Source organism: Oncorhynchus gorbuscha, linkage group LG05, assembly GCF_021184085.1.
Source record: "Oncorhynchus gorbuscha isolate QuinsamMale2020 ecotype Even-year linkage group LG05, OgorEven_v1.0, whole genome shotgun sequence".
Taxonomy (NCBI): Eukaryota; Metazoa; Chordata; class Actinopteri; order Salmoniformes; family Salmonidae; genus Oncorhynchus; species Oncorhynchus gorbuscha.
The window spans coordinates 67,388,303-67,412,653 of NC_060177.1; the positions used below are offsets into that span (position 1 = coordinate 67,388,303).

A 24,351-nucleotide genomic window follows, 5' to 3' on the forward strand; every position below is an offset into this window, starting at 1 on the left:
GGTTTCTGTACAGCACTTTGAGATATCAGCTGATGTACGAAGGGCTATATAAATAAATTTGATTTGATTTGATTTTTAGTCACCTGGAATGCATTTCAATTAACAGGTGTGCCTTGTTAAAAGTACATTTATGGACTTTCTTTCCTTCTTAATGCGTTTGAGCCAATCAGTTGTGTTGTGACAAGGTAGGGGTGGTATACAGAAGATAGTCCTATTTGGTAAAATACCAAGTTCATATTATGGAAAGCTCAAATAAGAAAAGAGAAACGACAGTCCACCATTACTTTAAGACACGAAGGCCAATCGATCTGGAAAATTTCAAGAACTTTGAAAGTTTCTTCAAGTGCAGTTGCAAAAATCCTCAAGCGCTATGATGAAACTGGCTCTCATGAGGACCGCCACAGGAAAGGAAGACCCGGAGTTACCTCTGCTGCAGAGGATAAATTCATTCGAATTAACAGATTGCAACCCAAATAAATAATTGAGTTCAAGTAACAGACACATCTCAACATCAACTGTTCAGAGGAGACTGTGTGCATCAGGCCTTCATGGTTGAGTTGCTGCAAAGAAACCACTACTAAAGGACACCAATAAGAAGAAGAGACTTGCTTGGACCAAGAAACACGAGCAATGGGCATTAGATCTGTCCATTGGTCTGATGAGTACAAATTTGCAATTTTTGGTTCCAACCGCTGTCTTTGTGAGACGCAGTGTAGGTGAACAGATGATCTCTGCATTTGTGGTTCCCACTGTAAAGCATGGATGAGGTGGTGTGATGGCTTGGGGGTGATTTGCTGGTGACACTGTCATTTATTTAGAATTCAAGGCACACTTAACCAGCACGGCTACCACAGCTTTCTGCAGCGATACGCCATCTCACCTGGTTTGCGCTTAGTGGGACTATCATTTCCTTTTCAAAAGGACAATGACCCAAAACACACCTCCAGGCTGTGTAAGGGCTATTTGACCAAGGAGAGTGATGGAGTGCTGCATCAGATGACCTGGCCTCCAATCACCCGACCTCAACCCAATTAAGATGGTTTGAGATGAGTTGGACTGCAGAGTGAAGGAAAAACAGCCAACAAATGCTCAGCGTAATGTGGGAACTCCTTCAAGACTGTTGGAAAAGCATTCCAGGTGAAGCTGTTTGAGAGAATGCCAAGAGTGTACAAAGCTGTCATCAAGGCAAAGGCTACTTTGAAGAATCTCAAATCTCAAATATATTTGGATTTGTTTAACCCTTTTTTGGTTACTACATGATTCCATATGTGTTATTTCATTGTTTTGATGTCTTCACTATTATTTTACAATGTAGAAAATAGTAAAACATAAAGAAAAACCCTTGATTGAGTAGGTGTGTCCAAACTTTTGACTGGTAGTTTGTGTATATATATATGTATATACACAGATTATTACATACATACACACACTGTCTTTCTATAAACTTCTGAAGCATTATTTTTGTCTCTCTGTCTGTCCGTCCATCTGTCCGTTAGACAGGATGTACTTCATCTCATCCCAGTATACAAGTGGAGAGGAGAACTGATTTAGATGGGTTGCTGTTCAATCACTAAAACCCCTAGAAACAGATGTGCTGAGCAGAGGAAAGGTGCATTGTGGGTAGCGTGTGTGGAGCACCTGAATATTTTGGAAGTCTCTATGGGGCCCCTTTTCTATGGTATTCAATCTCCCATCTCTCTCACACACCCCCACACAGCTCAGTGTTAGGTCAGGGTAGGATCTAGAAAAGGTCCCTTCTCTCCCTTGACTCTGTAAAAAATATGACCTCTGTGTGTACATGGGGAGGTACACTGTGTTTTGAGTGTGTGAGACATTCACATTCTCATGCACACAGAGGTCCACATCCAGACCCACATTCCTCCAGGGCCAGTGGTGGAGCAGTCTCCTGGGCCTGGGTGGGTCCAGTGATGGGGTAGGATGGGTCTGGTCTAGGCTTAGAAGATTTCAGAGCACGTACTCCAGTCCTGACTGTCCTTAGCCTCCCAGTATCCACCCTTGTACACAAAGGTTGTCTCCCCAGTGACGGCATTCTTCCTCTTGTGGAACCACTGTGGCTGGAAGCCCTCATACTCTCGACCTGGGGAAGAGACACAAGCGTCACTCAAATTAAGGGCTCAGGGAGTTATTCTGTATGGTTTACTGTCACTCCCACACATTAGACACCTCTATGTCTGTCTGAAACAGTACAGGCATAGTAGGGCCAAGTCAAGTCTGAATGAAAAGGGCATATGGCAGCAGCACCGGGTCATAGTCTGGACCAGTGGGTACAAGGGAGAAGCTGTCAGCATGCAGACCCCATACAAAGAACGCCTTCCAGGTCATCTTTATTGCAGTCATGATTATCAGCTTTTTCCATATTTGTAACTTTGCAAAATTCTGAAGCTTTTTGTGCAAAAATGATGCAGAAGAGCTAATCCATGCTTTCATCACTTCTAGATTAGACTACTGCAATGCTCGATTCTCCAGCTACCTGGATAAAGCACTAAATAAACTTCAGTTAGTGCTAAAAACTGCTGCTAGAATCTTGACTAGAAGCCCAACATTTGATCATATTCTTCCAGTGCTAACCTCTACACTGGCTTCCTGTTAAGGCAAGGGCTGATTTCCAGGTTTTTACTGCTAACCTACAAAGCATTACATGGACTTGCTCCTACCTATCTCTCCGATTTGGTCCTGCCGTACATACAGTTGAAGTCAGAAGTTTACATACACTTTAGCCAATTACATTTAGACTCAGTTTTCTCAATTCCTGACATTTAATCCTAGTAAAAATTCCCTGTCTTAGGTTAGGATCACCACTTTATTTTAAGGATGTTAAATGTCAGAATAATAGTAGAGAGAATTATTTATTTAAGCTTTTATTTGTTTCATCACATTCCCAGTGGGTCAGAAGTTTACATACACTCAATTAGTATTTGGTAGCATTGCCTTTAAATTGTTGTCCTTAAGCCATTTTGCCACAACTTTGGAAGTATGCTTGGGGTCATTGTCTATTTGGAAGACCCATTTGCGACCAAGCTTTAACTTCCTGACTGATGTCTTGAGATGTTGCTTCAATATATACACATCATTTTCAATTCCTCCTGATGCCATCTATTTTGTGAAGTGCACCAGTCCCTCCTGCAGCAAAGCACCCCCCAACATGATGCTGCCACCCTCGGACTTAATGGTTGGGATGGTGTTCTTCGGCTTGCAAGCCTTCCCCTGTTTCCTCCAAGCATAACAATGGTCATTATGGCCAAATAGTCCTATTTTTGTTTCATCAGACCAGAGGACATTTCTCTAAAAAGTATGATCTATGTCCCCATGTGCAGTTGTTTGTACAGATTAACGTGGTACATTCAGGCATTTGGAAATTGCTCCCAAGGATGAACCAGACTTGATTTTCCCATGATGTCAAGCAAAGAGGCACTGAGTTTGAATGTAGGCCTTGAAATACATCCACAGGTACACCTCCAATTGACTCAAATGATGTCAATTAGTCTATCAGAAGCTTCCAAAGCCATGACATCATTTTCTGGTGTTTTCCAAGCTGTTTAACTTACTGTATGTATTTCACTTATAACTTAGTGTACATACACTTTTGACCCACTGGAATTGTGATACAGTGAATTATAAGTGAAATAATCTGTCTGTAAACAATTGTTGGAAAAACGACTTGTGTCATGTCCTAACCGACTTGCCAAAACTATAGCTTGTTAACAAGAAATTTGTGGAGTGGTTGAAAAACGAGTTGTAATGATTCCAACCTAAGTGTATGTAAACTTCTGACTTCAGATGTACCTACACGTACGCTACGGTCACAAGACGCAGGCCTCCTTATTGTCCCTAGAATGTCTAAGCAAACAGCTGGAGGCAGGGCTTTCTCCTATAGAGCTACATTTTTATGGAATGGTCTACCTATCCATGTGAGAGACGCAGACTCTGTCTCAACCTTTAAGTCTTTACTGAAGACTCATCTCTAAGTGTAGTCTGGCCCAGGGGTGTGAAGGTGAATGACAAGGCACTGGAGCAACGAACTGCCCTTGCCGTCTCTGCCTGGCCGCCTCCCCTCTCGCCACTGGGATTCTCTGCCTCTGACCCTACTACGGGGGCTGAGTCACTTTGTTGCTGTCCCTATGAGGGGTGCATCAGTTGAGTGGGTTTAGTCACAGACATGATCTTCCTGTTTGGTTTTGTGCCCCCTTTGGGCTCGTATAGTAGAGGAGATCTTCGTGGGCTATACTCAGCCTTGTCTCAGGGTAGTGAGTTGGTGGTCTGTTGATATCACTCTAGTGGTGTGGGGGCTGTGTACTGGGGACTGTGCTTTGGCAAATTAGCTGGGGTTATATCCTGCCTGGTTGGCCCTTTCCGAGGGTATCATCAGATGGGGCCACAGTGTCCCCCAACCCCAACTGTCTCAGCCTCCAGTATCTTTGCTGCAATAGTTTATGTGTCGGGGGGCTAGGGTCAGTCTGTCATATCTGGTGTAATTCTCCTGTCTTATCTGGTGTCCTGTGTAAATTTAAGTATGCTCCCCCTAATTCTCTCTCTCTCCCCCTGGAGGACCAGAGCCCTTGGACCATGCCTCAGGACTTTCTGGCCTGACGACTCCTGGCTGTCCCCAGTCCACCTGGTTCTGCTACTGCTCCAGTTTCAATTGTTCTGCCTACCGCACCCGCTGTCTCGACCTCTGAATGCTTGGCTATGAAAAGCCAACTGACATTTACTCCTTAGATACTGACCTGGTGCACCCTCTACATACACTGTGATTATTATTTGACCCTGCTGGTCATCTATGAACGTTTGAACATGTTGAACAACAACCTGGTCTTAAATGGCCATGTACTCTTATAATCTCCCCGTCGCACAGCCAGAAGAGGACTGGCCACCCCTCAGAGCCTGGTTCCTCTGTAGGTTTCTCCCTAGGTTCCAGACTTTCTAGAGAGTTTTTCCTAGCAACTGTGATTCTACATCTGCATTGCTTGCTGTTTGGGTTTTTAGGCTGGGTTTCTTTCACTTTCTGACATTTGCTGATGTAAAAAGGGCTTTATAAATACATTTGATATGATCTGAGATGTGCAGCGTGACTGCAAAAAAGACAACCTGGAACGCTGTCATAACTACACAGCAGTGGCATAACGTAACTAAGTAAAAAATACTTTGAAGTACTACTGAAGTCGTTTTTGGGGGATCTGTACTTTACCACTTTTACTCCACTACATTCCGAAAGAAAATATGTGCGTTTTACTCCCATACATTTTCCCTGATGCCCGAAAGTACTTGTTATGTTTAGAATGCTCAGGCAGGAGGACATCAATATGGTCCAATTCACACACCTATCAATATAACGCCTTGTCATCCCTACGGTCTCTGATCTGGTGGACTAAACACAAATACTTTGTATATTATGTCTGAGAGTTGGACTGTGCCCCTGGCTCTCTTTAAAAATAAAATGTTTTTTTAAAGAGACAATCGTGCCATCTAGTTTGCCGAAAATAAGGAATTTGATGTCTAGCTTTTACTTTGACTCATTTATGAAAATGAAGTACTTTTTCCACCGCTGTACATTTTAAACCAGATACTATTACACTTTTACTCAAGTAGTATATTACTGGGTGACATTCACTTTTACTTGAGTCATTTTCTATTAAGGTACACTACAAAAAGTATGTGGACACTTATGAACATCTTATTCCAAAATCATTAATATAGAGTTGCACCCCCTTTTCTGCTATAACAGCCTCCACTCAGCTGGGAAGGCTTTCCACTAGATGTTGGAACATTGCGGCAGAGACTTGCTTCCATTCAGCCCCAAGAGCATTAGTGAGGTCGGGCACTGATGTTGGGCGATTAGGCCCTATTCGCAGTCGGCGTTCGAATTCATCCCAGAGGTGTTCGATGGGGTTAAGGTAAGGGCTCTGTGCAGGCCAGTCAAGTTCTTACACCGATCTCGACAAACCATTTGTGTATGACCTCACTTTGTGCATGGGGGCACTGTCATAGTGAAACAGGAAAGGGCCTTCCTCAGAATTGTCTAGTATGTCATTGTAAGCTGTAGCGTTAAGATCTCCCTTCACTGGAACTAAGGGGCCTAGCCCGAACCATGAAAAACCGCCCCAGACCAATATTCCTCCTCCACCAAACTTTACATTTGGCGCTATGCATTGGGGCAGGTAGCGTTTTGTCCGTCGGACTGCCAGATGGTGAAGCGTGACTCATCACTCCAGAAAACGCATTTCCACTGCTCCAGAGTCCAATGGCGGCGAGCTTTACACCACTCCAGCAGACACTTGGTATTGTGCATGGTGATCTTAGGCTTGTGTGCGGCTTGCTTAGCCATGAAAACCCATTTCATTAAGCTTCCAACGAACAGTTCTTGTGCTGACATTGCTTCCAGAGGCAGTTTGGAACTCAGTAGTGAGTGTTGCAACCGAGGACAGACAATTTTTACGTGCTACGCACTTCAGCACCTGCCAGTCCCGTTCCGTGAGCTTGTGTGGCCTACCACATCGTGGCTGATTCGTTGTTGCGCCTAGACTTTTTCACATCACAATAACAGCACTTACAGTTGACCGGGAAGCTCGAGCAGGGCAGTAATGACTTGTTGGAAAGGTAGCATCCTATGACGGTGCCACGTTGAAAGTCACTGAGCTCTTCAGGAAGGCCATTCTACTGCCACTGTTTGTCTTTGGAGATTGCATGGCTGTGTGCTCTATTTTATACACCCGTCAGCAACGGTGTGGCTGAAATAGCCAAATCCACAAATTTGAAGGGGTGTCCACATACTTTGTATATATTGTGTATCTTTACTTTTACTTAAGTATGACAACTGGGTACTTTTTCCACCACAAATGGGAGGGTCAACATAAAAATATGGGGGTGGGGGAGGGTGATGCACAACAGGGCCGGGCCAGCCCCACTCACCAGAGTCATCATAATCACACTCTGACCACCAACAGAGGAAGGAAAAGAGAGACGTGTCATGGGTACATCAAATACAGCCTACAATAGGTCACAGCGCTACACAGAGTGTTGGACTATAACAATGTTACCAGGATTAGAAGAGTCTGTTGTGTCCTCTCTCTACAATCTTCCCCTAGTAGCCTTCAGTAGCTCTTCACTTCAATCCTAATCTGTTCTTTTCCTCTACTTGACCTGTCATTACCCCTCCATTTTTCGTGAGGCTCACTTCAGGTAATACTGTTATTCTCATAATAATTGACATAAAGGTCATGGGACCTGGAGGAATGATTCAAAGTTATGTGACTGAAGAAAATACCTTTATAGAAATCCCTCAATCAATCCAGCCCTACTTCTGGAATGTCTGAAGTGTCCTCTCTCCCCATTTCTCCACCCAGCCCCTTTCTATCAGTCTTTTTCTTTATCAACTCTCCCTTTACCTTTCTCTCCACCCTGCCCACTTTCTCGACGTCTTACCGTTGTCCAGTGCATCTGTGGCCTCTGCCTCTCTCCTCCTCCTCACAGCTCTCTGCTTCTCCTCTAATCTCTGTTTCTCAGAGTTGGCCTCGTCCCATCTCCCCGCTTCCATCAGCCTCTGGTCCGGTCTCAGCCGGCTGTCCGTCAGCCCCACCCCATCCTCCGGCTCATTCAGCGTCAGCGCCAGCGAGGAGAAGAAGTACATGTTCTCAGCGTTATCCCTGACGGAGGGAGAAAGAGAGAAGAGGATTAGGGAGGAAGTGGGGGAGTTGCTCTGTAATGTACTATTCTTTACAAGTCAGTGTTTTTGTGTAAGGTGCATCATTGGCTCAGTGTGTGATCTGTGTTACTGTATAAACTGTTGTGCTGGGCAGTGCTTACGGGAGAGGGTATTTCTTCCACAGTAGTTTGGGGGACAGGGTCTGGTAGACAGTCTTCTGCTTGCCCTCTGAGCCACTGCCCCCTTTGCTGCTCTGGACGATCTTGGAGCTCTCGATCTTATCGTCCCACGTGCCAGACAGGATATAGTGGGCCTGCCCTCCACTGTCTGACACCACCCCTGTCACCTGGACAACACACACACACAGAGAGATAGAAGAGAGGGGGGTGAGGAAATGTATCAAACCCTATGTAGAAAATAACACAATATACCTCTATAGTTTATCATAAACAACTATTATGAAAGAATAGTCCATTCAAAAATGCTACATTTGCTTGTACTATCCAGCAGGGGGCAGCACACAACAATGTGACAGCCGACCCTACGAGCTCATCATGCCAGTCAGGTTTCAGCCAGGGCTAATTAGAGGGTGATGGTGGAACATGTACCTTGCGTGGGACATCCCTGGAGAAATAGCTGTAAGGGGAGAACTTGAGCTGGCACGTCTCCTTGGTTCTGTGGTTGACTATCTCAATGTCCCCCGACTACCCATTGACAGTGGGAGGGATAGAGAAAGAGGGAGAAGCGAGGGCAGAATGGGATGAAAGACAGAACGAAAGAGGAGGAATGGATAGTAGAGAGAATTTCTGGTAAGCATCAATAGCAATCACGCATATCGCATACAGAAACAACTGATGAGTCATCATCAGAGTTCAGAAGGAGAGAAAGAACCACTAACATCTCAACATTCCACAGCTGCATCAGAACAGTGTCTGTACCATAGAGATCTTATTAAATTACAGCCATATTGGCCAGGGAGAAATCCAAACCAGTCTAATTGGAATGAATGGCAGTAGAGGCATAATCCTGACTTTACTAATGCAGGAAAATAAAAGTAAGGCATGTGATATCTCAGAAATTGTGTAATAGAATTATTGTCAATCTAAAATAATCTATAATTATAAAACAAGTTTATACAGGTTTTATACACATACATGTTTCAATTGTGCTATTGTATGATACAATGTCATGTTATTTCACATAATATCTTATTACAGCACTGGGAAACCATGGTTTACCCATCCCCCTGACCAAAATGGCTGACCTTTATTCCATCAAAAAAGGTTCATGTCCATTCTAGTATTCTAATTCCTGATTCTATGGTCTGTACATTCAGTCAGCCTCAGTGATATCATTGGATTCTAGAATGAAGCTCTATATATTTGACACTAAGTTGTGCTATAGGGACTGTTAATGAGAAGCTGTTTGTGCCATATTCTACCATATGAGAGTTTACTCCCTGGCCCACGTCTCCCTCCTTCTCCTCCTCCTCCTCCTCCTCCTCCAGTGAGAGACTGGTATGGTTTTTGGCACTAGCACTACACAGCTTATTCAAATAACCAAATCATCATCAAGCCTGGATGATTTGAATCAGTGGTGTAGTGCTACGGCAAACACCAAAATGTGCATCCAGGGGGGACCCCAGGACAGAGTTTGGGAAACTCTGGTATAGAGGTACAGAGTAGTTCTACAGACAGACAGACACTTACAGACTGTAATTGGGTCATCTCAGAGAGAGGGGAGGGCGTTACTCGAGATGAAAGGGGAAGAAACCCCTAGAGACCACAGGCAGGCTTATTCATGTGCTATGCTGTTCTGTTCTGATTGAACTCTGCCTCTACACAACACTCATTCCAGTGGCCTGGATTACATTACAGAGATAAAGAGACAGACCCCTCCAACACACTGAGGGACTAAGTAGACCCCATGAAGTAGTTAGTAGACACACCTGGTCAATCCACAGCTTGCCCACGATGATGTTGTGCACAGTGGAGATTACCTTCCTCCACACATAGTGGTTCTCACTGGAGTGGAACTGCAGGTGAATGGCACCTGGGAAGAGGGGGAAGGGAGAAAAAAGGAGGGAACATTGAGATATAATTGAGAGATTGAGTGGTGGGGATGAAACGCAGTCACAGAAAGAGTGACAACAAAAATGAAATCGATATCTTTGCATTCTCTCTTAGTGTTAGTACCATGGCATTACCCTGTAACAAGGCAACATGTGTTGTGGTTGATATTCTGGGGTTTGTATTTTGGGTCCTTTGTAAACAAGGTCAGTCCTACCTGCAGGGACTTGGCCTGGTAATGCAGACCAAGTCCCTGCACTCACACACTTAGGGCATTAATCAATCAGATCCGCTTTGGCCAACATCTGCATAGCGGTTGCCATTGGTTGCAAGGAGTCGTATAATCAGAAACCCCATGCAGCCTTGTTTACAAATCAGAACAGTGGAATGTGAGCTGTAATCTACACCTCCATTAGGATGATAGAAACCCTCATTATTTAGTTTCCTGATTTTTACATTTGAGAATAATTATTTCTATGTAGCTGATTATTTCTAACGTGAGTGGGGGAGGGTGTGGCTTCGTGACAATAATCGCAAGAGCAGCTGCTTACTGATTTGACAGCTCTTTCAACAATGCCAGAACATCCACTATGAAAGTGTGGGCTATCGTCAGTTAACGCTTGATTTGATTGAATCTAGGCCTTATACTCTGTTGTCACATATTACTTACCTACATCTCACTAGGCTCACAAACATACAATATGATATACTTTATAGTTCAAATGAATCTCATGGCTTCATGTTATGGGAAATCGATCAATCAAATCTGCGGGATCTATTCATCTCTAATTTATCAGGGTCTTAGAGGCCCCTAGCCCATCTCAGTAGAAAACATCCCCCCTATACATCCACATACACTCAATTAGTATTTGGTAACAACGCCTTTAAATTGTTCAACCTGGGTCAAACGTTTTGGGTAGCCTTCCACAAGCTTCCCACAATAAGTTGGGTGAATTTTGGCCCATTCCTCCTGGCAGAGCTGGTGTAACTGAGTCAGGTTTGTAGGCCTCCTTGCTCACACATGCTTTTTCAGTCCTGCCCACAAATCCTCTATAGAATTGAGGTCAGGGCTTTGTGATGGTCACTCCAATAACTTGACTTTGTTGTCCTTAAGCCATTTTACCACAACTTTGGAAGTATGCTTGGGGTCATTGTCCATTTGTAAGACCCAATTGCGACCGAGCTTTAACTTCCTGACTAATGTCTCTAGATGTTGCTTCAATATATCCACATAATTTTCCTCCCTCATGATGCCATCTATTTTGTGAAGTGCACCAGTCCCTCCTGCAGCAAAGCACCCCCACAACATGATGCTGACACCCCCGTGCTTCACGGTTGGGATGGTGTTCTTAGGCTTGCAAGCATCCCCCTTTTTCCTCCAAACATAACGATGGGCATTATGGCCAAACGGATACATTTTTGTTTCATCAGACTAGAGGACATTTCTCTAAAAAGTACGATCTTTGTCCCCATGTGCAGTTGCAAAACATAGTCTGGCTTTTTATGGCGGTTTTGGAGCAGTGGCTTCTTCCTTGTTGAGCGGCCTTTCAGGTTATGTCGATATAGGACTTGTTTTACTGTGGATGTAGATACTTTTGTACCTGTTTTTCCAGCATCTTCACAAGGTCCTTTGCTGTTATTCTGGAATTGATTTGCATTTTTCGCACCAAAGCACATTCATCTCTAGGAGACTGAACACGTCTCCTTCCTGAGCGATATGAGGGCGGCGTGGTCCCATGGTGTTTATACTTGCGTACTATTGTTTGTACAGATGAACGTGGTACATTCAGGCGTTTGGAAATTGTTTCCAAGGATGAACAAGTTTTTCTGAGATCTTGGTTGATTTCTTTTGATTTTCCCATGATGTCAAGCAAAGAGGCACTGAGTTTGAAGGTAGGCCTGGAAATACATCCACATGTACACCTCCAATTGACTCAAATGATGTCAATTAGCCTATTAGAAGCTACTAAAGTCATTACATAATTTTCTGGAATTTTCCAAGCTGTTTAAAAGGCACAGTCAACTTAGTGTATGTAAACATCTGACCCACTGGAATTGTGATACAGTGAATTAATTATAAGTGAAATAATCTGTCTGTAAACAATTGTTGGAAAAATTACTTGTGTCATGCACAAAGTAGATGTCCTAACCAACTTGCCAAAACTATAGTTTGTTAACAAGACATTTGTGGAGTGGTTGAAAAACTAGTTTTAATGACTCCAACCTAAGTTGTCAGTAAACTTCTGACTTCAACTGTATATACATACATACACCATCATGAGACATTTATTTTCATATTGTGTTGACAGCGATCAGTACATGTTGAATATGTATTCAGCAAACGCACCCAGAGGCATTATGGAGAGGTATTTGCCACGGAACTTGCTGGATATGGTGATTTGCTGCCAGAGGGTCCAGCCTCGCTGAGAAATCACATGGTGAGCTGCTGCTGGGGGGTGATGGCTCACCTACAGAGTGGGGGTGAGGGGGAAAGGTTATTTACACATTCAAAGGAAGATCACTGCTTTGGCTTCTAGTATGCCAATGATTGGAACTGTTGTGTATAATGGCTTGTATCTATAGCAGAGGTACAAAATGACAGTGCTGTCTGCAAATACATGGAGTATTTTTTGGTGTTTTTGTGTGCGTTTGTCTCAGCGTCATATTGTACTGTGTCTCTGTGTGTACCTGCTCACACAGCGAGCGGTAGCCCAAGTCGTCCAGGCGGTCCAGCTCATAGGTCTCCCCCAGCAGGGGGTTGAAGGGCTTGGCCGTGCGGTGGACGGTGGTGGAGTAGGAGGACACAGAGAAGGCTGCCACCAGACACAGCTGCTCCAGGGAGCTCTCGCAGCGCGCCGCCTTGTCCAGCAGCTCATGGTACTCTAGGTCCTCTGTCAGCCGCTGCAGCATGGACAGAGGCTCATTGAAGTTCACCTGCAGGGGAGGGACAGACACGACAGAGAGACAGTCAGATTTCTATGGTTACAAGAGTTGTCACTGACTTGCACATTTGAGGCCCAAATGGCCCACTACTGGGATGCCGCTCTCTCCACCTCTCAAATACTCACACCTAGGCTCATTCTACTATATGGACACAAGCACGCCACACACACTCACAGGCATGGGGATCTTGGAGAGCTCCTTGCCGATACAGTTCTTCATGATGCTCCACAGGTTAAGGGAGTAGTTGGGCTTGTCTGGGATGTGGCTCCGCCTCCTTCTGAGGGGCTGAAGCTCCTTCCCGGAATCCTTACAGCTAGGAGACACCTGAGGGAGAGAGCGAGAGGGAGGGAGAGAGCGGGAGAGACAGGGAGAGGGAAAGATGGAGAGAGAGGGAGGGAGAGGGAAAGATGGAGAGAGGGGGAGGGAGAGAGCGGGAGAGACAGGTAGAGGGAAGATAGAGAGGGAGAGAGAAAGAGAGAGAGAGGGAAGATAGAGAGGGAGAGAGAAGAGAGAGGGAGAGGCAGGTAGAGGGAAGATAGAGAGGGAGAGAGTGAGAGAGGGAGCAGGGAGGGAAAGAAAGAGAGAGAGAGAGGGAGGGAGAGGGAAAGATAAGAGAGAGATGGGAGGGAGGGAGAGACAGGGAGGGAAAGAGAGAGAGAGGGAAAGAGAGAGAGATGACTGAGACACATCTACCTTTAGATTTGTTAACATCATAGAACGCTGTGAAGAGAACTCTAACTTAACTATGGACAGCTTGTCAGGGACACAGTGAGTCACCATTTGTAGTGACACAGAGAGAAGAGAGAGGGAATACGAGAGGAGAATGAGAGAGAGGGGGAATCGGGAGAGCAGATGTCTAACTGGTAATTAAGATCCAGAGAAATGACGGAGAGAGAAAGAGAGAGCAGCTGTGCATCTCCAGCACTGCAGAGGGAACAGGCCACAGGGAGTACACACGCAAAGATAACCTGTGAGCGTGTGTGTTCATTTGTGTGGTAAAAGCATGCAAGTGTGTGTGTGTGTGTGTGTGTGTGTGTGTGTGTGTGTGTGTGTGTGTGTGTGTGTGTGTGTGTGTGTGTGTGTGTGTGTGTGTGTGTGTGTGTGTGTGTGTGTGTGTGTGTGTGTGTGTGTGTGTAAAAACACATGCCCAAGTTATAGTTTGTGATATGCAAATTTCCTTAACAGGATCCTAGAAAACAGCAGCTGGAAACAGGCTTAAAATAACACAAAGAGCTTCACAAAAAGTGACGAGGGTGGAACTACAGTGAGGTGGTGAAAAAGCCTAGTGTGTCGACAGGCATGTGGATGATTACTGAGAGCGGTTTGTAGGAGACACACTCACATTGTCCTGGTTCCAATCATTGGTATGGCCTCCACTCGCTCCACACAGGTTACTCTGAGAACACCTGGAAGAGGAACATCATCTTAACAACAACAGACACACACGCACACACACGTGCACGCACGCTTGCACACAAACGCACCCACACACTGAAGACACACAAAATAACCAAAAACAGACGGAAGAAGGCAGGTACACAGACACAGATGGATGGTTCTATTCAGCAGTGATCGGTCTCTGAGCTGTTCTGTTAGTGGTGGATAGAAGTGTCTGAGCTGCAGAGGAGCAGAGAATGTATCTGGAAAACAGAAACACTATTTTCTTCACAGGGAAAGAGTCCTGTGAGACGGGTGTTGAAGTAAAATAGCGCAGAAACACGACAGCAAAAAACCAACTCATTCAAATGCAGCAACGAAGTTCTAAAACTGAGCCACATATTTTGGAGGTGAAAGAATGAATCCAAAACAGAGAAGTGTCTGGGCTTCTGTGACGGGTTACTTCCCTGGTAGAGGAGCAGTAAGAGTCACCAGCTACCTTTTATCATAGAGAGGACAACATCTTGAGCTGTTAATGGTGCCAGAGCCATTACAGGACAGATAGACACTCATTAAAAACAGGCCGATGATGCTCGCAGTCACACAGACAAGACCGCCACCGTACAATAATAATAATAATAATATATGCCATTTAGCAGACGCTTTTATCCAAAGCGACTTACAGTCATGTGTGCATACATTCAGACGGGAGACAACACATGCTCTACCAACTGAGCTACAGAAGGACAAGCAAGTGTGTGTTTGTGTGTGTCTGCTGTTCACATGCGAGTGAGTGAGTGAGTGTGTGAGTGAGTGAGTGAGTGTGAGAGAGAGATTATGAGCACAGAGGGGAGAATGTCATTACGTTTTAGCGCTGGTGGTTTATTGGGCCGCTGATGGAGGGAATGAGTCTTACACAGGCATTATGAGGTGTACTATATGGCTCTGGGCTTGACAGATGCTCTGGTGCAAACACTACGGAACCCATCAACAAGGCACAATCAAGTCATCACATCTTTGTATTCATCACAGTCTATTCACACTGAATCAGTCTAAAGACAAACTAATACCAAACTAAACATCCATGATCCATTTAGATGGATGTGAAGAGCAGAGGGCGGCCAGGCAGGGACTTTACTGTACAGGCCACAGGGTGAGACTGACTGACCTGTGCTGTGTGTTCTCAGTGGCTGTTACTGTGATAAAGGCAGGGGAGTCCTCCATGGCGTCAAAGTATTCCGTATCCTCATCTTCATCACTCGCCTCCCCTTTCTGAGGCCTCTCACTCCCTCCTGAGGGAGGGAACACACAAACATGCGCGCACACACACACACACACACACACACACACACACACACACACACACACACACACACACACACACACACACACACACACACACACACACACACACACACACACACACACACACACACACACACACACACACACACACACACACACACACACACACACACTAAGGTATTGTGTGTAACACGCACCCTGCTCTATACTGGTGTGGCAGTAATCACATGATTTGTGGAGGGGAAGGTACAGTAGGTTACAGTAGCTAATCGACAAACCATGGAGATTAATTATGGATAATTGGCTTTAATAGGTAATGTCCCTGCAGGCTAACGAAGTACTGAACTCAATTCCTGACGAGATGGGAGGGAAAACTCCAACTTCAGATGGACAAACAATACTTCTATATCCATCCATTTCTGTGTGATACACAGCTACTCTGATACACTAGAATGGCTATCACGATGGAGAGGTGATTATGCCCATTTCAATATTATTAGTATCATGCTACTTCACTACTCATAAGAAATGTATCTTCTAGTCTATTCCAGTCTAATCCTTAATTACATAGACAATCTAATTCAAAACCATCTGACATGGCTTGCATGTCCTATTTCCACAAATTCACAGAGGCCTGTTAGTTTAAAGCCCTAAGGACCATGGACTAGGAGGCCGGTTAGTCTAAAGCCCTAAGGACCATGGACTAGGAGGCCTGTTAGTCTAAAGCCCTAAGGACCATGGACTAGGAGGCCTGTTAGTCTAAAGCCCTAAGGACCATGGACTAGGAGGCCTGTTAGTCTAAAGCCCTAAGGACCATGGACTAGGAGGCCTGTTAGTCTAAAGCCCTAAGGACCATGGACTAGGAGGCCTGTTAGTCTAAAGCCCTAAGGACCATGGACTAGGAGGCCTGTTAGTCTAAAGCCCTAAGGACCATGGACTAGGAGGCCTGTTAGTCTAAAGCCCTAAGGACCATGGACTAGGAGGCCTGTTAGTCTAAAGCCCTAAGGACCATGGACTAGGAGGCCTGTTAGTCTAAAGCCCTAAGGACCATGGACTAGGAAGCCTGTTAGTCTAAAGGCCTAAGGACCATGGATTAGGAGGCCTGTTAGTCTAAGGACCCTAGGAGGCCTGTTAGTCTAAAGGACCATGGACTAGGAGGCCTGTTAGTCTAAAGCCCTAAGGACCATGGACTAGGAGGCCTGTTAGTCTAAAGCCCTAAGGACCATGGACTAGGAGGCCTGTTAGTCTAAAGCCCTAAGGACCATGGACTAGGAGGCCTGTAAGTCTAAAGCCCTAAGGACCATGGACTAGGAGGCCTGTTAGTCTAAAGCCCTAAGGACCATGGACTAGGAGGCCTGTTAGTCTAAAGCCCTAAGGACCATGGACTAGGAGGCCTGTTAGTCTAAAGCCCTAAGGACCATGGACTAGGAGGCCTGTTAGTCTAAAGCCCTAAGGACCATGGACTAGGAGGCCTGTTAGCCTAAAGCCCTAAGGACCATGGACTAGGAGGCCTGTTAGTCTAAAGCCCTAAGGACCATGGACTATTAGGCCTGGCTAAGGGGCCTTACCCTTCTTGGTGGTGGGGGAGCTGGGTGTGTTGGCGGATAGTGTGGGGGCCTCTCTCCAGGCTCTCTCCAGACTGTTGTGTTGCTTGGCTAGCTGCTCTATGGTCTCCTCCAGGTGAATACGCTGCTCTCTCTCATACTGCAGCGCCCGCTGCCATCTCCTGCTGTGGGTCTCCGCTAGGTCCAGGAAGTCGCGACACGCCTATAATTACAAAACACAACATACAAACGCATGACGTCAGACATGATAAGAAGGACGAGAGACATGACAATATGCACAGGGATATTTCTTAGTCTAGTCCTGGTGAATTTGTAGATGTTGAAGGGCTCCTAGGCCTTTCTTGATTGGTTGAAGGAAATCAGTTTTCCAACCGAGTTGATCGTTGTGTTACCATTCTAATCAAGGTTAATGTAAATATTTAGACCCCTGTTGAATTAGCACCATTCTCAACATCTTGACCATTAGTTATATTGGCATGCCTTGTAGCTCCCTCCAGTAACCACGAGCACAACCGTTCCTAGACTTTAACTGGCGGCTTTATTCTGTAGTTTTAGTCAGAATTATCACCTTCCGTCCGAACTATAAAATAAATGAAAATACAGTTAAGCACACTCTTACAACCTTCTAGTCTTACGAGTGACTTATTAGCTTGGTATAACTCTGAAGTGCTTACAGACATAAACAGTTTAGCCGGAGTTATAACAGTATCAGATTAAACACATGAATAAAAGGAAAAATACCTCATTGGCTGCTTATTACAGAAGGGAGGAAATCAAACTTCACACTTATTATTCCTGGCATGAAGTCACGCTTCATCCTTAATTATTATAACGTTACCATCCTAACATACACACTTCATCCTTAATTATTATAACGTTACCATCCTAACATACACACTTCATCCTTAGTTATTATAACGTTCATCCCATCCTAACATACACACTTCATCCTTAATTATTATAACGTTACCATCCTAACATACACACTTCATCCTTAATTATTATAACGTTACCATCCTAACATACACACTTCATCCTTAGTTATTATAACGTTACCATCCTAACATACACACTTCATCCTTAATTATTATAACGTTACCATCCTAACATACACACTTCATCCTTAGTTATTATAACGTTACCATCCTAACATACACACTTCATCCTTAGTTATTATAACGTTACCATCCTAACATACACACTTCATCCTTAGTTATACTAACGTTCATCCTTCAATTATTATAACGTTACCATCCTAACATACCATCCTTAATTAACATACACACATCATCCTTAATTATTATAACGTTACCATCCTAACATACACACTTCATCCTTAGTTATTATAACGTTACCATCCTAACATACACACTTCATCCTTAATTATTATAACGTTACCATCCTAACATACACACTTCATCCTTAATTATTATAACGTTACCATCCTAACATACACACTTACCATGTTAACATACACACTTCATCCTTAATTATTATAACGTTACCATCCTAACATACACACTTCATCCTTAATTATTATAACGTTACCATCCTAACATACACACTTCATCCTTAGTTATTATAACATTACCATCCTAACATACACACTTCAACCTTTATGAACTACACCCGAAGATATGACACACTTCATCCTTAGTTATTATAACGTTACCATCCTAACATACACACTTCAACCTTTATGAACTACACCCGAAGATATGACACACTTCATCCTTAGTTATTATAACGTTACCATCCTAACGTACACACTTCAACCTTTATGAACACCTAACTACACTTCAACCTTTATGAAAGATATGACACACTTCATCCTTAGTTATTATAACGTTACCATCCTAACATACACACTTCAACCTTTATGAACTACACCCGAAGACATGACACACTTCAACCTTTACTAACTGCACCCGAAGACATGAAAACTTAGCTAACACAGCGCGTGATTGCCTTCACTCCAAAAGGTGTGTTGCTACGATAATAATCCCCGTTACAACAGTTCTTAGCCACGTAGTTCTGCTTGTCTTATCATTTTCCCCGCATAGCGAACCCACAAACAATTGTTTTTAAACAAAACAAGACTTACACAGGTTAATTGTCAGTTACATGCCTCTCTCATGCTGTGTGCAAATTAAGTCAAAAAAGGCATTCTGAGTTACGACTGCATTCTTGGCAAAACGGAGAGGTTACTCTAGATCAAACACACAAGTAGAGTCTGTCAGCCTTCGCCTCCCTCTACATCGTATGTCAGACCATGGAATGTGTTGGGAGGTCATTGACCTGAAACCACAGGAAATGGAACACACATTGTGATAAGCAGACTGTGGGGCAGAAACACACATCAGCAAAAACATCAGTCCTGCAGGCTACCACTGCTTCCCCAATTAAGTATCAGAGTGAATGGTCAAACAACTAGCCTAAACAGTATAACATGACAAACCTGTCTAAACCCATCCATGAATAATAATAATAATAATATATGCCATTTAGCAGACGCTTTTATCCAAAGCGACTTACAGTCATGTGTGCATACATTCTACGTATGGGTGGTCCCGGGAATCGAACCCACTACCCTGGCGTTACAAGCGCCATGCTCTACCAACTGAGCTACAGAAGGACCATGAACTTACTAGTCTGGAAATCTACACAACCACGGAGTGCTCTGATCCTGTGAGCACATTGTTATGCAGTCAGTGCAGCATCCTGTTCAACATCCAGCCATTAAAAACCTATTTGGTCCCGGTGCCACAGGATAGCTGAAACCACTTGGCCATGGCTCTGGCTGTGGTGTGTAGCTGAGGGCCATGTGTGTCACAGAGCACAGATAATCTGTGTCCTCTCAGATCAGTGGGTTGCACAGATAGGACATATCGCCCTCAGACAGACGGCACAAGGACATGGCAGGGTCCTATATATCACCCCACACTAAAATAATTGGATATTTTAATATTGAAGATCTTTGTTGACACACACTAGCCATGTACAGTAGGATCTTAATTTGACCTGTTTCTCACAGCAGGACAATAATCCTGCAGCAACATAGTTGAACCAATTGACATGTCATAAGTTTAGTCTTCTCACAGTACAGGCCATCACATGAATAAATCAGAGAGCAGCACGCTAGCCTAACTGACAATTAAACAACCATCTACGCTGATGACCTGACACCAAGACCAAAAGTCTAAACTTACATCCCAAAGTGTTTCAGTCATTTCACACCAATTCAAATGAACAGCAGTGTTATTATAGCTAAATCACAGCCTTACTCACAGATAATATATATCCTCTTTCCTTCAGAAGTCAAATAGTAAGTGTTCTGATTGCAGAGGTTTGACTTCTCCCACTGAAAGTGTATCATGTGACAGATCTACTCACTTCCTTTTACTCCTCAGGCACATATACAATTAAATCCAACTTTGGTTCCACTTTTTTTCTGCTGAATCCATCCTTTCAACCCAGACTGCTGCTCGTGACTTTCGGTGGGGGAAATATCATCATGTCTGAAGTCTGTGGATATCACAATGATTCAACATGCAAATCAAGCAGATTTAAGAGATGTTGGAGTTGAAATAAATGTTCTGGTTCAGTTTACAGTGTGTGCATGGTTGGGCAAGTCCCTTCAGTCAGTGAGATCCGCATCCCTCCAGTCAGGGTGAGATCCGCATCCCTCCAGTCAGGGTGAAATCCGCATCCCTCCAGTCAGGGTGAAATCCGCATCCCTCCAGTCAGGGTGAAATCCGCATCCCTCCAGTCAGGGTGAGATCCGCATCCCTCCAAATCAGGGTGAGATCCGCATCCCTCCAAATCAGGGTGAGATCCGCATCCCTCCAGTCAATGAGATCCGCATCCCTCCAGTCAATGAGATCCGCATCCCTCCAGGCAGGGAGAGATCCGCATCCCTCCAGTCAGGGTGAGATCCGCATCCCTCCAGTCAGGGTGAGATCCGCATCCCTCCAGTCAGGGTGAGATCCGCATCCCTCCAGTCAGGGTGAGATCCGCATCCCTCCAGTCAGGGTGAGATCCGCATCCCTCCAGTCAGGGTGAGATCCGCATCCCTCCAGTCAGGGTGAGATCCGCATCCCTCCAGTCAGGGTGAGATCCGCATCCCTCCAGTCAGGGTGAGATCCGCATCCCTCCAGTCAGGGTGAGATCCGCATCCCTCCAGTCAGGGTGAAATCCGCATCCCTCCAGTCAGGGTGAGATCCGCATCCCTCCAGTCAGGGTGAGATCCGCATCCCTCCAGTCAATGAGATCGGCATCCCTCCAAATCAGGGTGAGATCCGCATCCCTCCAAATCAGGGTGAGATCCGCATCCCTCCAGGCAGGGAGAGATCCGCATCCCTCCAGGCAGGGAGAGATCCGCATCCCTCCAGGCAGGGAGAGATCCGCATCCCTCCAGGCAGGGAGAGATCCGCATCCCTCCAGGCAGGGAGAGATCCGCATCCCTCCAGGCAGGGAGAGATCCGCATCCCTCCAGTCAGGGTGAGATCCGCATCCCTCCAGTCAGGGTGAGATCCGCATCCCTCCAGTCAGGGTGAGATCCGCATCCCTCCAGTCAGGGTGAGATCCGCATCCCTCCAAATCAGGGTGAGATCCGCATCCCTCCAAATCAGGGTGAGATCCGCATCCCTCCAGTCAATGAGATCCGCATCCCTCCAGTCAGGGTGAGATCCACATCCCTCCAGTCAGGGTGAGATCCACATCCCTCCAGTCAGGGTGAGATCCGCATCCCTCCAGTCAGGGTGAGATCCACATCCCCCCAGTCAGGGTGAGATCCGCATCCCTTCAAATCAGGGTGAGATCCGCATCCCTCCAGTCAGGGTCAGATCCCCCGCCCCCTCTCCTACCACCAATTAATGTAAAATGAGATCAAGAGCAGTGGTTGTGGTGATATATCAAATGCATCACAAACCGAACAAACCACAACCTACTGTAGCCATCAGCAAATAGCCTACTTACCTACTCCCCCTTTCCTCTACTTACACAAAACCATTCAAAAAATGGTTCAGAAGTAGCACTTTTCCACCCCCTCCCTCATCAGCCTCCCTCATCAGCCTCCCTCATCAGCCTCCCTCATCAGCCTCCCTCATCAGCGCCTCCAGTTTGACCAGCTCTAACAGTGGTTTAATGAGATAGGAAATGTTTTACCGCCTGTCCAGTAACGTTCAGTTCCCACTCCAATTAATCAACACAGAAATTAACTGCATGCAGAAACAAAAGGCCTTTAGAGGGAAGACAGCTAAATCTATGATAAAAGTGTAGACTTCTCCACACAGACGTAGAACACTCTAAATCTATGATAAAAGTGTAGACTTCTCAACACAGACGTAGAACACTCTAAATCTATGATAAAGGTGTAGACTTCTCCACACAGACGTAGAACACTCTAAATCTATGATAAAAGTGTAGACTTCACCACACAGACGTAGAACACTAACACTCTTTTTACAAAGCTTCAGCTGAGCAAACACACCCCATAATTTCCTCACAGGATCAGTTCAGGCCCTGTTTAAAAAGGTCAAGTACATGTGCCCTGGATACACTATCCCACCTGCTTGTGACCCATGTTATGGGAACATTCCCCATGTGTCAGAAACACATAACCACAGAAATAACAGTCTGTGTCCCAGACAAAACAAAGCTATCTATTGTCAAACATACAAAAACAAAAACATCAAACACATCAAAGCCAAGCAGCATAGTAAAAGAGAGACACACAAACCTTGTCTGATTGTCTGTGTAGCGTCTGGCCCCTGTAAGAGCATGTCTGTTTTGTGGAGGCAGAGGGGGCTCTGGCATTCGTCTCTGTGCTCATGTCCCTGGGCTGGGAGGGTTTACGGAGGTTTGGGGAGGGGGCAAGACTATTCCTGTCCCTCCCCCCAGCCCAGATCCGGTATCACTCCTTCAGCACTGACCTCTCCTTTCCTCTGCCCTCTAGTCCACTATAATACCACATGGCCTATGGAAATGACTCTCTGTGGTCATGGTAACCATAGCAATAGAGGAGCTACTGTAGTTCCGATGCTAACAACCCCAGCGCACATATCTAACATACTGTAACTGGATGGGTGGCCTGATACGTCACTGTTAGAAAGAGGTAACACCTAAGAAGAGCTTACCATTGTCGTCACATTTGCAAGAGCATTTGAGAATCTAAAGCACATCACTACAGTAAATACACAAATCAAAATCAAAATCTGCTGACCTGTGTCATTCCTGTCACATCTACTGTATCATACCATAGCACTGAGAATGATGGTCACTCTACACAGTACCCATTGCCATGTAAAAGGCTTCTACGAATAGAGTGCATTCGGAAAGTATTCAGGCTGGATTAAATGGATTAAAGTGTCCCCCCCTTCTTCAATCTACACAAAATACCCCATGACAAAGCAAAAACAGCTTCTTAAAAAAAAAAAAATCTAACTGAAATTTGACATTTACATAAGTATTCAGACCCTTTACTCAGAACTTTGTTGAAGCACTTTTGGCCGCGATTACAGCCTCGAATCTTCTAGGTATGATGCTACAAGCTTGGCACACCTATATTTGGGGAGTTTCCCCCATTCTTCTCTGCAGATCCTCTCAAGCGCTGTCAAGTTGGATGGGGAGTATCGCTGCACAGCTATTGTCAGGCCTCTCCAGAGATAGTCGATCGGGTTCAAGTCTGGGCTCTGACTGGGCCACTCAAGGACATTCAGAGACTTGTCCCGAAGCCACTACTGAGTTGTCTTGGCTGTGTGCTTAGGTTTGTTGTCCTGTTGGAAGGTGAACCTTCACCCCAGTCTGAGGTCCGGAGCGCTCTGGAGCAGGTTTTTATCAAGGATCTCGCAGGACTTTGCACTGTTCATCTTTCCCTCGATTCTGACTGATTCTGTCTCGCAGTCCCTGCCACTGAAAAACATACCTACAGCATGATACTGTCACCACCATGCTTCACCATAAGGATGATGCCAGGTTTCCTCCAGACGTGACACTTGGCATTCAGGCCAAAGAGTTTAATCTTGGTTTCATCAGATCAGAGAATCTTGTTTCTCATGGTCCGAGTCCTTTATGTGCCTCTTGGCAAATTCCAAGCTTGCTGTCATGTGCGTTTTACTGAGGAGTGGCTTCCATCTGGCCACTCTACCATAAAGGCCTGATTGGTGGAGTGCTGTAGTGATGGTTTTCCTTCTGGATGGTTCTCCCATCTCCACAGAGGAACTCTGGAGCTTTGTCGGAGTGACCATCGGGTTCTTGGTCACCTCCCTGACCAAGGCCCTTCTCCCCCGATTGCTCAGTTTGGTCAGGCGGCCAGCTCTAGAAAGAGTCTTGATGGTTCCAAACTTCTTCCATTTAAGAACGATGGAGTCCACTGTGTTCTTGGGGACCTTCAATGCTGCAGAAATGTTTTGGTACCCTTCCCCAGATCTGT

At 45.2% G+C, this 24,351-nt stretch overlaps 1 protein-coding gene across 4 annotated transcripts in view; it reads right to left on the reverse strand.

Annotated features, from left to right (window-relative positions):
• Positions 1-1,309: 1,309 nt before the first annotated feature.
• The window catches only part of LOC124036361 (oxysterol-binding protein 2-like), a 99,971-nt gene continuing 76,929 nt past the window's right edge, over positions 1,310-24,351 (reverse strand). For all 4 annotated transcript variants that reach the window (XM_046350855.1, XM_046350856.1, XM_046350858.1 and 1 more), the window contains 11 exons: positions 16,923-17,121; positions 15,218-15,341; positions 14,015-14,078; positions 12,847-12,996; positions 12,418-12,663; positions 12,077-12,197; positions 9,609-9,712; positions 8,269-8,364; positions 7,822-8,006; positions 7,441-7,661; positions 1,310-2,098 (listed from right to left, as the gene is read on the reverse strand). In XM_046350855.1, coding sequence (XP_046206811.1) covers positions 1,956-2,098; positions 7,441-7,661; positions 7,822-8,006; positions 8,269-8,364; positions 9,609-9,712; positions 12,077-12,197; positions 12,418-12,663; positions 12,847-12,996; positions 14,015-14,078; positions 15,218-15,341; positions 16,923-17,121 — 1,653 coding nt within the window. In that variant the 3' untranslated portion in view covers positions 1,310-1,955. The remainder of the gene's footprint in view (positions 2,099-7,440; positions 7,662-7,821; positions 8,007-8,268; positions 8,365-9,608; positions 9,713-12,076; positions 12,198-12,417; positions 12,664-12,846; positions 12,997-14,014; positions 14,079-15,217; positions 15,342-16,922; positions 17,122-24,351) is intronic.